At 31.8% G+C, this 15,690-nt stretch overlaps 1 protein-coding gene across 1 annotated transcript in view; it reads left to right on the top strand.

Moving 5' to 3' along the window:
* Positions 1–879: 879 nt before the first annotated feature.
* The window catches only part of LOC143190413 (chitin synthase chs-2-like), a 35,629-nt gene continuing 20,818 nt past the window's right edge, over positions 880–15,690 (top strand). Inside the window, exons 1-8 of the mRNA XM_076394672.1 lie at positions 880–1,017; positions 4,270–4,508; positions 6,150–6,255; positions 6,322–6,506; positions 8,538–8,737; positions 9,606–9,809; positions 12,818–12,992; positions 13,051–13,262. Of these exons, the coding sequence (XP_076250787.1) occupies positions 956–1,017; positions 4,270–4,508; positions 6,150–6,255; positions 6,322–6,506; positions 8,538–8,737; positions 9,606–9,809; positions 12,818–12,992; positions 13,051–13,262 (1,383 nt within the window). The 5' untranslated portion in view covers positions 880–955. The remainder of the gene's footprint in view (positions 1,018–4,269; positions 4,509–6,149; positions 6,256–6,321; positions 6,507–8,537; positions 8,738–9,605; positions 9,810–12,817; positions 12,993–13,050; positions 13,263–15,690) is intronic.

Raw genomic sequence — 15,690 nt, 5'->3', positions numbered from 1 at the left:
AAGCTGAGTGTTCATGGCTCTTACAGCTTTAATATATTATAACTTACTAACCCCTAATGAAATGATTATTGCAGATATCTACCGAAGTTTGATGAATAAACTGGATAAAGTATTGGATACCTGGAAAACTGCTATACGTTGTAAGCATTGTTTAGAATACATTGGAATGGGAAGTTCGGCCGTAACCAGAGATCTCACCAGATAGCAGACAATACCTTTAGATTCGTAATGAAATGCTGAAGAAATGCACATCTTTCACTCGAAATATGGCAAACATTTATACATAGTGATGAAAACTTTTTTGGTCAATATATAGGACTAGGACTGGACCTCCTGTTTAACGTGGGCTCCGAACAACGGTCATCGGCATCAAGCCTACCGACTGGTTAGTGACCAACTTATAAATTATCCCAGGAGACGTCTGGCCTTACCCAGCTTGGTTACTGACGTGAATAGGATAATTTTCCTTATCGGATTTTGCACTCTTGCCTAGGACAATCACAAATATATTACTAAACAATTACAAACATAAATTTACGACCATGTCGCAGCAGGATTTGAAGCTGCGACTATCGCAACAGAAGGCGGAGCGTTCTGTCGCCTTTACAACTACGCCGGCAATATTTTCTTTGGCAAACTACCTAATTTGAACCAAAACAACATAAAATAAAACACTGTTAATTTTTGGTATTTTTAGTGACTCAAAATATTTATTTTAGATAAAAATAAATGTTTTATGTATTAGGCATTGTCCCGTCAATCTTCGTTCTTAATCCTGTCCAATAAATCACGGCGATATTATAATTCAATGATGCTAATCTCACTGATTAGCGAAACTTGATATTGATAATGTTTTAATAAAAAAATAAATGTCTAATATCGTGAAAGACAAGGTGATGGTTGAATCGTGAATTTTTTAAAAAATTTCTATTGTATTGATTTTTCCTTTTTAAAAATGGACATTTATGACACGGGAGGAGACGAGTATGACACATTTTTGCCTGATGAAAGTGAAAGGTAAAGTGATATTCTTTTGCATATTTATATATTCACGGATGTACTCCATAGATTTTGGTTATTAAGTCTAATGATAAAGATTTAATGAGTTAATTAGATAAGCTTTATGTTGTTTTTAGAATTGTAGGTATATTGAATAATGATCATTATTTTTTCCAACACAACTAGGCAAAATTGATATACATTGTTTCCTATAAACGTCCATGTTGATGTATAAGTGTCCTACTATTCACACTAGCTGCTTCCTGCCCTACGGTCAAACATGGGGAGGTTTCCAGGTATGGTTTGGGCAGCAATACCGCGATATTCAGCTGGCCGTCTCATTCACATCACTGGCTGGATTACTGCAAATGGATATCTTGAAACCATCAGTGATGAAGTTTTTACCACGACTAACGTATTGCTGCAAATACTGGAATATTCCAAGATTATAATGCGTTCATACATACAGCCAAAAAGGTTCAGTCTAAGTTTGAAGAGCATCAGAATATCATGAAACATCTTCCCAGACCAGCACCATCGCCAGACCTCGACATAATCAAACCACTGTGGGAGTTTTAACGCAGAAAATGAGGAGTAGATTTCCAACTCCTTGTACTATAGTTTGGTACAAGAATGGGACAACATTTTGTTGGAAACTATTCAGACACTATACGAATTTCGCAATGAATTGCAGCTGTTTTAAAAGCAAATTGTTGCTCAACAACTTATTAGTGAAAACATATTTTGTATATAAATATCAGGAGTTTATAACATCTTCTCCATTTCTTGTAAGTCTTTTGGAGATTACCAAAAAACTAACCGTCAACGAAATTAGATTTAAAATTTATCCAATTTGACGCTGGCTTTCGACCGCTTGAAATAACATGCATCTACCTGATGAAAGAGTACTTTTTATTATACATTTTTGTGATTTCTATTTTAAGTCGATCTAGTAACACCATGAATGTTTGCTATTATTACTTTTAACTTTCCAATATATGAGCACAATTCTATGCTCATTTCTAAATATTGAAGTTATAACTTGAACATCTTCGGAAGGTTCTCAGTGATTGCAGTACATTCTGATGACTATTTTTTTTGATTTAGAAATATAGTTGGAAAAATTACCATTAATTTTGCTTAAGCAGCTCCAGTCAGAGATATAATTTCCATTCAGTCAATACATTTTAAATTATTTTCTCCTGATACTGCGATTATAGCTATCGGAGACAATAGTGAAGAAGACTCACGAAAATTACAACAGGCAAGTGACAATATAAATAATTGGACACAAGCTTGGAAAATAATAATTAATGAAAGTAAATCTGTACATATGCAGTTCACCTCTAAACAGACCGTACAAGCACCCATAACATTAAATAATACTATCATTCCCTATAGCAACAACGCTAAACATCTCGGAATGAATCTCGACGCAAAACTTCGCTGGAAGGAACATATAAAGAAGAAAAGAAAAGGACTGGAATTGAAATATAGGAAAATGTACTGGCTAATTGGAAAAAAATCACAATTATCAGTACATAATAAATTGCTATTATATAAGCAAATATTGAAACCTATATGGACACACGGAGTTCAATTATGGGGATATTCTGCAAAGAGTAACATAAATAAAGTACAAATTTTTCATAACAAAGTCCTGAGAAGTATTATGGGTGCACCCAAATACTATAGGACTCATTATCTACATTTAGACCTCCAGATACCAGATATCAAGAGAATTGCAAGGGGCATGAGGAAAGACTCCATTCTCACACGAATATTGAAATATTACAACTATTGGATACCACCAGAACAGGACACAGACTCAAAAGAATCAAACCATTTGATCTTGTGTAGTATTGTGTAGTGAGGTGCATATATTAAAAAATTCAGCAGTGACATGTATAAACATTATTTTACCAGAGACTGAGATAGGGCCGATGGATCCTACTAGTTATATACCTAGATTTAAATTATCATAGAGACAAATTGTAGATTAGAAGGAAACGACTAGTAACAATATATTAATTAAATAATAAAAAAAAATTCTCCTTATTTCGCCAGTTTGGTCATAAAGTTTCTCACACTTGGTACCGTATCGATAAAATTAGTTTTGAGTAATGAGTTTTGATGCTCCATCAATATTCATACGATATTCATACATATTAATTTCTAGATACTAATAACATTTTGGTGTGCATCAGCCACTTTAGTTCCAAATAATATTTCATTTTGCCCAAATCTCTTAACAGCCTCCTTAGGTTTGGAACCACTTCAATTTGGTTCAAGAAATTACCGTTTATGTCACTTAAGCAGCTACAGTCAGAGCTGTAAGTCTTAAGCTCTAAGTCTATTTATGATATGTAAAGTTATGTGCTAAATTAGATCACATGATAATTAGAAAAAGTAATTTAAAGTTAACCATTTCTCTTTGTCGCAAATAACGACTATTTTCCCATAAATACTTGGTTTAGACACAATAACTGCAATCAATAGCGATTGTCTAATTAATACATATTTCGCTTATGCTTCCACTTCAGTTCGTTACTTCGTTTAAGTTCTAAATATATTATTTGAAAAAAGTATTGTATGCCAAATCTATCTAAATTATGACCAGAAATAGTACTCGATGTATTTTAATAATAATAATTGTATATTAAAGTTAAAACCTTCTCGAGTTGGTATTTCTCTTATGGTAAAAAATGAGTATTTCTCACTTATGTCGATAAGATAACAAAATGACGAATTAAATAGAAATTCGGATAGTTAAACTGATGATATTTGTACACAAATATGTTCAATTAATTAACGGAATATTTTGTATTATATTTACCTCCATATTTACTTCTTTAATAAGTTTCCTGGAATTATGGGGTTTTTGATGATTGGTTGACTGTCGGAAAGTAAATTAGTCAAGATGTCTCTACTAGGAATATTAGGCATTATGATGTTGCTTCATTAACATCTTGGTTTCTGGCTCAGTTTCCAGAATAAGTTATTCGGCGTAAAAAGTAAAAATTCATAGAACATCAACAACCCCTCGAACATCTCAAAATGCCACTGTATTCTATGCGCTAGGTTTAACTGCCCTTAAGGAGGACATCTGAGTAGTGGATCGGTATTTTTTTCAGGACTGAAATCCATGCCTTGATTGAGATAAAAATAAAGATTATGCTAACTAACGAAGTACATCTAATTTATTTGAAATCGTAAAATAAAACGACAAAGTTTATTGAACAGCTTATAATACCCATATATTCTTTCTAGGGGCGGTGAAACTATAAAACCATGGGATTCTTTTAAAATACTTCACAAGAAACCCGATGTTGGATCGACGGTGGAGTCAAAATGGATTGAAAATGGCGTGAAAGTACTAAAAGTCTCAACTATTATCATAATATTTACCGTGGTACTTATATCTGCAGTTCTATCGAAAACTACGTTACTTTTTATGACATCACAAGTTAAGAATAATGTTACTAAACAATATTGCAATAAATTTATAGGTAAGCTGCATATATTACTGTGTTTTCAAAAAAACATTATCTTAAAAGGTAATTGTTTTATTGTTTACGTTATATCTCTTCATATTACCAATAATATTTGACTATAAGTTCAACGAGTTACATGTACTTTCAACAAATCTGTTAATGAAAAACTGAGATAAAAATTGATAAGTAAATACATTTTGTTTACACAATTGTGTTTACAACAATTACTTTGATATCATAATAAGTATTTTTGATGTTCAATTTAAAATGTAAATTCGATTCAGTCAATATATTTTCAATCATTTTCTCCTTATTTCGCCAGTTTGGTCATAAAGTTTCTCCGACTTTTCTCCGAGTTTTTATGCTCTGTCAATATTCCTACGATATTCATACATATTAATTGTTAAAATTTTTGTTAATATGACATTAGCAACATTAATAATTGTTAACATTTTGGTGTGCACCAGCCGTGTTACTTCCAAATAATACTTCATTTTACCCAAACCTCTTACCAGCCTTTTCTTCAGGTTTGGAACCATTTCAAAACAGAAAATGGTCGCAGGAAGTCTCGGGAATTTCACGTTCTTTCTTTCTCCGATCCAATATCATGCCGTGGATTTCATCAACGACTTCTAGCGTGCCAAACTTTTATGGGCGATCTGAACTTTCGATATGACTTGTATTGATCCGAACACAATAGAACTCAGTAACCCCTTCATTGAAATTGGTAGTGCGGAATCTCTATAGCATTTGTCAAGCCTATCCTTGTTTTTTTGGAACTTTTGCATAAAAAATAGTGCAAGTATATGAAAATTATTTTTCCATATTGGTAGAAATTCAAGATGTTGTCTGCGATATCAGTGAAACTGCTTGCTCAAAATATGAACTACAACATGGGGCAAAAGTTGCGCTACCATTTTGATTGCCTATAACTCTGCTCAAAGAAAAGATAACTAAGTTTGGTTCTCACAAAAAGTTTATTTGGCCTTTTCGTTATTTTCTCGTCATGATTGAAAAATTATATCAGCCAAATGGTGACTGCCATTCGCTAAGCAAATTTTGGCACATTTCAAGGTATTTTTCATGACGCCCGGCAACATCTGAGGCTGAAGTTCTTCAATTTTTTTAACAAATATTGTCTTTATGATGTTGAATTGTTTGAGGTTTATGCACATAAAGTTTTGATTTAAAAAAACCCAAAAGAAAAGTCTAGTGCTATTAAATCCGGTGATCTGGCTAGCTATGCTAAATAGCTACTTGGGCAAAATTAGTCTTCGTGGAAAAACGTCATTTATTATTGAATTTTTGAACGAGCTGTGTGTGCTCTGGTCCTATCTTGCTGAAACTACATGTCCTCTAGTCCTTGCTCTTCCATTTCAGGCACAAGACAATTTCAAATGATGTCTTGGTACCGTTCAGCAGTCAATAGTAACTGCTACATCTTGGTTGTTTTCAAAAAGATAGGGACCAACGATAATTCAAGCATGAGTACCACACCATACAGTTGCTCACTCAGTTGGTCATACTATTTCAGTGTTTTTAAGAATAAATAATAACTTAATTAAAAATAATTCTCGTTAAAATTCTCGAGTTTATTCTACGTAGATTATCCTATAATATTAATTTATTTGAAACTAAAACTTTCCATTTTTCAAGATGTCGACAGAGAGTATGTCTACACTAACTCTGATAGTGAACGTGCTACCTGGATTTGGCTGATTATATTTGCCTATGCTGTCCCTGAATTAGGAACGTTATTAAGGTTAGTAATTTATGTAAAAAAGATGGATTCTAAAAAATAATCTTACTGTTTGTAACTTATTTCCAGATCAATACGCATTTTAATATTTAAGACCTGGGTCTACCCTAAGCCAAGAGATTTCCTCGGACGGTTAGGAGTCGAATCCCTCTCAGCCATTGGAAGTGCATTGTTTGTGTTCGGGGTTTTACCAGAGCTTGACGTTATAAAGGGAGCTATGCTAGCAAATGCAATCTGCCTAATACCCTCAATAGGTAATTGTTAACATATAACTATGACTAATTATTTAATATATATTGACATAAATTTATTATATATTTCAAGTTTTAACTTATTACTAGAACAAAATATGTTCCACTTAGTCAACAGTAATATAGCGTAACGGTTTAGTCATATTATTAGGTGTATACATGTATTCTGGTAATTATTTTACTTCTAAATTTTAATTTACCGAGAAAAATTGCCTTTATTTTCCACATCTCTCATCTTTCTTTCGACATGGTCGTACTTTGTCTAAAGCGCTTTTGATTGTCGCACTTCCACATTTTTTGTAATGTATGACTTTGCGTCTGTTACTGGCTATTGTTGGTGTTCTTGTAACGATGGGACATTAAACTTATTCACTTAATATCGATAGACATCTACAGTAAGAGACTTCGCAGCTCCTAATATTCTATATCATAATGATTTTACCATATGGACAACAATATATTACAGCTAGTTTCTGAAGTAACCTGTGGCTTAAAAATTTCGTAGTAAATCTGTTGTTCATCACCAGTAACAATACCTCACAGAAAACTCTTCTTTTTCCCTGACAATCAAGTACGTTATTCGAAAAGTATGAAAACCAAAGAATCTGAAGTTTATTTTAGGTTAGATTGCTGGTTCTTAATTTTACAATTGTTTACATTGTCACTTCATATTTTTCACCAATAGATGTGGCTGATTAAGAGATAATGCTTATATATATATATATATATATATGTATATATATATATATACATATATAAACATCTAATCCGTATATGCACCAAAATTTACAGATTTATTTCCTTCTTCTCATTATCAATATTTCATATGGGTAATAATTGGCATAGATGATTCAGAAGTAGCGCCACTTTTAGTTTATTAAATCCGAGATTACAAGTTAACAGCTCTTTTTTTTTAATTAATTAATTAATATAGTTATGTCATTAATTTGTAAATTGCGAGTGATTTAAGTTGTGATTTAAGTTGTGATTCCAGATAAAATGTGTGTGATAAAATACTGTGAAAACCTGGAGTATATACAGTATTTATTTATTCATAAAGTGTTGAGCCACAACTTGATCTTAAAACAGCTGAAATTCTTTGCGAAACAGATTCTCAGACTCGTTTCTAAACATTTTCCCATCAATCGTCCCATTCTTGTTGCATAACGCTCGTCAATTACCTCAATGATTGGGGCAGAGCATGAGGGGACCTCCTATTCTCTTAATTCCCCCTTAATGGCTCAATTATGTTGAGGTCTGGTAGTTGTGCTTATAATTGATAAGCACTACTGGCTATGTTTTTGAGCGCCTTACGATCTTTTAATACGGAAGTGTTTGGCAGCAATATGCTAGTCATAGCAAATATCAGGCCAATGACATGAATAAGATGGTCTCGCAATGACTGCCTTACCATGAATGTTAGCTTTGTGGAGCTCCCGCCATATTGGTTTCGTCAAAACAGTATTAGTGACTGTTTGGTTCTGGTGTCACTTTGGCCGCTTTAGTTTTATGCTGTTTAGCCACAATTATTGTTTATATTCGTCGATCTCTCTCAGTTCATGACATTTTTCATATATGCTGTTAATACCGTGGATAATGTCGCTTGTGAAACTTTTAAAGAAGTCGAATACATCATACTTTTAACTGATCGCTTGTAGAGCAAAGCACTGTGTATATGCCCGGCATTATTTACGTAATAAAAATTACGTAAAGCAGTATTGCCAAGATGCAACAAGGTGGTTTCCCCCTGTATATTCAACGAATGGATAAAACCAATGTTGTTGCAATAAAATAGGTTTAAAAATATGAACTCCATAGGGATGGAAAGAAAACTTTTGAAAAGCATTCGAAGCATGTTAAATTTATCACTGAAAAAAGTGTTTTTCTGTAAAAACGTAATATCAGATAATGAACCGTAGTAAAAGGTAAAATCTCCAGTTATATCTGAAGAGAGAACTCAAAATTAATTATTATTAATTAAAATATTCAACTAATATTTATTTATTATTCTTACATGACTGTTATATATTTCAGGATCTGTCTTTAACACCAAGAAGTTCCAGTCGAGCAATAATTACACAATTATAATAGATATTCTCGCAATTTTGGCACAATTATCTGCTTGCGTCGTATGGCCATTGACGCAGAATCGACCAATATTGTATCTAATACCTGCGTCTGTTTTGCTAATTTCCTTGGGATGGTGGGAAAACTTTTTCCCAGAAAAAATAGTGGTAAGATAGAAAATAAATTATATAGTAAATATGCAACTGAATTATAAATTAAGTATATTTATATGTATATTCAAATGTCGTATGTATATACAACAGTTGTTATGCATTATATGGAACGATTTCGCATCTATAATGATGAATGAGTATACATCAGTAACGTAAAGTTTCACTTGAAACTTAGTTCTAGTAATGTATTCAAAATGCAAACTACATTATTCTGTGCACATTTTTGTTGATAAAATCAGGTAAAAATCAATTAGTTGTTAAGATGTTATCTATCTATCTGATCATATTTTAAATAACATCTTTATATAACCACCTAATCAAACTAGGTATAACAGTGGATGATCAAATATAAATTGGTCGGAAAATGGCGACATATAGATGAATCTTGAAAGCTACAACAACGATATTTTTATCTTGAACTCTGGAAGTTATTGTATATAGTAGAGTAAATATTGTTCCATGTCCACGTGATATAACAATAAAGAGATATTCTGGTTAGTTCGCAAATAAAACGCTTAATGTTAACTAAACTAAATACCCTCCAAAAAACTTTATAGATTAATTGAAGATGTACATATTATTATAGGTGAATAGATTTGCCATATATAGCAAATAATCACAGAAAATTGTTAGAAAATTATTAGCCTCTATGTCCGAGATCTTTTGATAAAAAAACAATATTTCTCGCGAAAATTATAAAATAATAGATGCAGTTACAATAGGTATTACAATGGGTTGCATTCAAATTATTTAAATTATAATTACTTAATTGATTTATAAATAGAAACAATGAACTGCATAACTGAATTAGAAATAGTTTGATATTGTTTTAATAATTTGTTTGTAATATATACGTTTGCAGACCTATTTCTTGAATCAGAAGGATCAGCCCAAGACGGATCTTGCCAAAAATATGTATTTCACTTACAGTATAGTGTCAATAATGAAGTGCATGTTGTTTCTGTCCACGACTTTACTCTATTTTTATTTGGTTGATGGCAAGTGCATTTTTCTTTTCACTGAGTTTTTAGAGGCGTTTTCAGAACATCCTATAACAATCACAGAAGTAAGTATAATATTTTTAATATAACTTTTTAATAATATGGTTAAATTGCTTAATTTTTGAGAATTAGTGTTTTACAATTTGTAAAAAATCGTAAATCATTTGTTGTTTTTGGTTTTTAATAAAAAATAATTATACCTGTTGCTAAACCAGATTTGTTGAAACTTTATTGTTTTCTACTGAAAAAGTTGTTGCATCTCAGTAGCTTCTGAGCCTATTAGCAATTAGCCTGTTCTTTTTTACATATTGCTGATTGTTTATTGATTTATTTTTATCATTTAAAAGTATCTTGGGAATAACAATAAAATATCTAATAACAATTATTAAACTTTTTGGACACCTTAAAATGGTGAGACTGTTTTCATCAAGATGTTGTCTCCCCAATATAATGTTCCCTGATGCTATGAGTATTTTTCTCGATTAGTTAGTATAGCAGACAAATGGTTGGACTATTAATTATTGTTATAAAAAACAATGTACTGATAACTGTTAGCCTAATGGATTGATATTAACCATGATAGTCTGAGTGTAAAGAATTAAGTTGCTACAAATAACCAGCCAACCTTAACGCTTATAATATATTCAGTTTTGATTAAAGAAATTTGGAGGATTCTTTTAATACACCAAACAACTTTTTCAATCAAGAAAATTTCACAAGATTTTTGGAAAGTAAAATGATATGTTATCTATCAATATTAAGTATTACACATTTCATCAATATTTGCTATACGCATTACAAAAATAAAACGCCATTATGATACCACGCCCTATATATTAAAATATTATAAAAATATACGGACAAAAGGATATAAAATATGAATACGTAAATATTTAATACCGCCCATATACTGAGAAAGTTCACCCTTGTTCAATTTTGAAGCCCTTTGAAGTATAATGGGGATACATAAAACTGTAAGGCAGTCCAAAAATGTATGAAACAATTTTATTGAAAATATGTGCGGATGTTATTAAAGAGGTAGGAGTGATATATATGACGTAATTTGAATTGTAGTAATTGGAATTTGAATGTTATGTTAAGTAATGTTGATAACAAGTATATATAAGGTTGGAGGAAAAGGAATTTCGGAAATTAAAGGAATTTAAAAAAATATCGTACTGTGGATGTACTGTGGATCGACAAAAACATATTCTCATGTGTCATATTCTCATATTTTCAGAACTATTAGGAGCATCTCAGAAAGGAAAAATATTTTAATTATTTTTTTGTTATTTATACATAATACATGTCTTCTGTACCTAATATAAATCTTTATATGCATTAAGTATACAGTTGTAATTGTTTGTAGATTAGGGTTATATTTGATTATATTTACATTTAACTCTATTCCATACCACGTATGTGTTAAAAGTTCTAGGAGCGTTTATAGTTGTATCCCCTGGATGCCTAGTCCACCTAATTAACTATTGTATATCTAAGTAATATATTTTACTTTGACTATAGAGCATATGGACATTTTACGTTAGGTTCTTGTGTTCTTCGATAGAGTGTTTGCCTGTAAAGACATTTTAATATCACTATATTTCTCCTAAATAAATTTTAACCAAATTCTCAAGTTTATTCTGAACATTTACACACATATCTGTGCATATACATTTTTTACACTCTACAATAAGATATCCTACAATTACCATTTATTAATTATATACTGATCTTTTACTGATCTTTTACTTGCACCCTATCTTAGAAATTGGTACCATTAAATTATATCATATTCAGAAAGTTTCATTCAAGTGAATAACTAAGCTGCTAATCCAATCTTTCTAAAATCTCTTTACAATTCCATTATATGTCAATTTCTTCCTGAATGTGTGGTATCGAGTTCATCTAAACTGAAGGTGTTATTAACCATTCCTATCTCCACCACGAAGTACAATGTAACTACAATGAATATTAACAAATATTGTGACTAATAAAACCTAATCAATTGTTATTTCAACATTTACCTTTTTCCTTCAACTTCTGTTGTATTAACGCTATATTTATAATAATTTTGCCATGAATGACCGTGGGGTCTATTGATCCCATTTTGAAATATCCATGTCTCATCTAAGTACATAAATTGAAATAATAAGTTTTCCTTCATTTTATTATATGCTTTTAAAAATGTTATGCTTTTAAAAGCAATATCCGGAAGTTCCATTTGACTTCTTCGTTACTTTTAAGACTAACAATTTTCTTTGAAATAGTTGTATTAAATTATGTTTGTATTGAAAAACTGCTCACTGCTTTTGTACGTTTCATATATTTAATCTCTGATAGAGCTAACATAAAGCTGATCATCATTTTTCACCCGCTTCGTATGAGGACGCTTCGTATGAGGACGGTTTTTTTTTCGGTGAACACAAAATCATATTTTTCATTTTATGGAATATTTCAGTGACCGTGTCATGTTAATATCCAGTGCAGCTGCAACACGCTAAATATATTTTCAATAAAAATCGCAGCAGATTAATATTTAGGAGTAAAAATGCTTACGTCTCCAACGAGTTTTACTGGTAAAAGGGGCCTCCGTTATCTCGTTCCCATTCAAAGCAACTGATTAGAGCCGTAATCTGTTTTGTCTGGCCGCGGAATTTTTGAATCAGAGTAATAATAAGCAGCTATTTGAAATTTATCTAGACAAGCAAAGCATTAATATAATTCTTGCCGGTTTGTAAACTCTTATCGCTATTATTTTGAAGAATTTTGCATACGTCTGACAACCGGACGACTTTGACAGGCTATCTCGGTTACACGTTCGAACTTATCAGATAGTATGTGTCTCTTTTTAATCGTTTACTAGAATAAAATGGGAAAGCAAATATTGTCAGATTCTAAAATTATTTTACAAAATGCGACAGGCAATACATTAAAGATCATGATAACGTATGTACGAAAACACTTTGGATATACTATACCATCGTAGACAAACAATATACATGTGTACAAGGGACCCAAATAAGTAAATTAATTAAAAAAGTGTATTTATAACAATTAATGTATATTTTAGGTTCAATTTCAATTAGGTGACAATGCTGAATATCTGAACAGTGCTATAAGCACTGGAGTAATTTACCAGAATTACAACGATACATTATTCAATATAGGAATATTTTTAATAAATGTTACTGCAACCTATATTTGTTATGCATTCGGAAAATTTGCCTGTAAAATCATGATTCAAAGTGAGTCTATCTCCTTTTATTACGTTATTATAATTTAATTGTAATGTTTATGTTACAGTTGCTGGATTTGCATTACCTATTAATCTCACCGTCCCTATATTACTCACATTACTCATAAGCCTATGCGGTCCCTATATAGAAGATAAATGTGTTTATTTCGATGCATACTCGCCAGCTTATTTATTTTTCAACGTACCGCCTAGCAAAGATATGATAGGGTTTTTGGTGGATGAATATGCCTGGATATGGTTATTATGGCTCGTCTCGCAGGTAATATTACCGTTTATTCTAAATATAATTGATCTTCTTTTAAGTTTAGTTATTCGCTGTCTAGTAAGTTTTACTTAATATTGTTTGTAATATTCAGATGTTAAGATTTCAGCCCGAAACATAATTTTGTTTCTTCAATCTCCGATTAGGTCTGTGTAAGGTTAAACTGTGTAATTAATTTATTCCGAATTTCCGGACACAGCCGCAGGAAAATCAACCATCAAGGATTGGTATGCTATGAATAGACGTGGTGAAACGAGCACTGAAGGCGGTGAACGCAGTGGACGCCCAAAAGAGGTTGTTACCGACGAAAACTTTTAAAAAATCAACAAAATGATTTTGAATGACCGTATATTAAAATTGAATGAAATAGCAGACACTATAAAGTTATCAACTGAACGTGTACATCATATCATTCACGAATATTTGGGTATGAGAAAGCTCTGTGCAAAGTGGGTGCCGCGCAAGCTCACTTTTACCAAAAACAACGACAAGTTGATGATTTGGAGCAGTGTTTGAAGATGACCAAGAGTAATAAATCCGAGTTATTGTGTCGATATGTGACAACATATCTTCATCATTTCACTCCGAAGTCCAATCGACAGTCATCCGAGTGGACTGCACACGATGAACCCGCCCTAAATCGTGGGAAAACGCAACAGTCGGCTGGCAAGGTTATGGCGTCTTTATTTTGGGATATGCATGGAATAATTTTCATTGAGTACCTTGGAAAAGTAAGGATCATTAACAGCGACTATTACATAGCGTTATTGGACAGTTTGAAGGACGAAATCGCCGAAAAACGGCCGCATTTGAACAAAAAAAGTGCTGCTTCACCAAAACAAAGCACCGTGTCAAAAGCCAATGAAAACGATGGAAAAAATTCGTGAGTTGGGCTTCGATTTACTTCCTCACCCACCGTATTCCCAGATCTGGCCCCCAGAGACTATTTCCTGTTCTCATATCATAAAGAATGCTCGCTGAGAAGAAATTTTCGCGAATGAAGAGGTGATGGCCGAAATTGAGTCCTATTTTGAAGCAAAAAACAAATCGTGGTACAAATGGTATCAAAAAGTTGGAGTCGCTATAGTCAGTGTATCATTCTTAAAGGGAATTATGTTGAATAAAAGAACATTTTGCCAAAAAAATTTGTTTTACTACCGTAGGGCGGAGAATTTTCAATTGACCTGTTATTTAGTTCGTTTTACTCTTAGGTCTTTGCGGATGCCATCATTTTTAATATATCATGACGCGTTAAGCTGTGAAGAAGTCCTGCAGAACAATAAAAGAAAACAATAATTTTGAAATCACACTGACTACAAAAATTATAAATATAATAACAAATTGTAATAGATGGTTAATCCGGAATGTTTTCTAAGCAGCCACCATATTTTTTAAGCCTCACACAACACACAAACTTTATTGCCTTTTTTTAAAGGTAGTAAGGTATTTTTAACCGAATGTGAAAAAGGAGGACGTTCTATGTTTAACTGTCTATTTTTTTTATGTATATTCACCGATTCAGTTCTCAATTGTAAACCAATTTTCAAAATTATTTTTTTATTCGAAAGATTGCACTTCTGAGGTGGTCCCATTTGACCAACTCAGTATCTGTTGGGGGAAAACGAGGGAAACGCTCAAATTTATTATATAATTGTTTAACTGAGGTGATGGAAAATCGGGCGTCGTTCAGTACAAAAGGCGATCAGTTTGCTTCCTAAGCATTAACTGTAGTATATAAGACGGAAATAATAATAATACAAAAATAATAATATAATTTTGTGACATATACGGAAAATTAAATTTCCGACAAAATAAATCTAAATTAATATAACTACCTGGGTTCGGCACCGACTTCAAAGTATTCATTCAGTTGGTAGTAATAAAAATAATATTATAAGTAAATAAATAGATTTAGGTAGGTATTAAGCGAAATTGTTTCTATATAGTAGAATATAAAGTACGTGTAGTAGAGAGGTTAAATAAGGTTTTTGCTTATTTTTATTTAGTTATTACAACGATTATTATGTACACATTTTATTTCAAGATGTTTTTTTTTTGTGTTAAAAATGTCAATTCTTTATTTATTGTTCAATGGAAATATTTTCCTATTATTTCCATAAAAACAGTCAAAAGTATTTTACTATTTATCATTCACTATTTTAATATTTTTACCTTAACAGAGCCAGAATGTTAAAAATCAGTCAAATGAAACTAGTAGAACCACAAATAGTAACTAAAAGTACATGACTGAAACAGTCGATCGTAAATAGTAATAGAATCATTCGGACCGAAAATAGCGACTGAAAACGGTTGACTGACACACTGATAAAAAATAGTCTATTACTAAACAATTGATAGTAGATTTCAGTCGATAGTTCCCAATACTAGGTACGACAGTGCTCTGATATCTTGAGATGGTCCAATT

Source organism: Rhynchophorus ferrugineus, unplaced genomic scaffold (assembly GCF_030347505.1).
Source record: "Rhynchophorus ferrugineus isolate W39M unplaced genomic scaffold, kcgeb_rfMv2 rfM2, whole genome shotgun sequence".
Taxonomy (NCBI): domain Eukaryota; kingdom Metazoa; phylum Arthropoda; class Insecta; order Coleoptera; family Curculionidae; genus Rhynchophorus; species Rhynchophorus ferrugineus.
The sequence above is the reverse complement of the archived record's forward strand: the minus strand, read 5'-3'. Positions and strand labels throughout refer to the sequence as shown.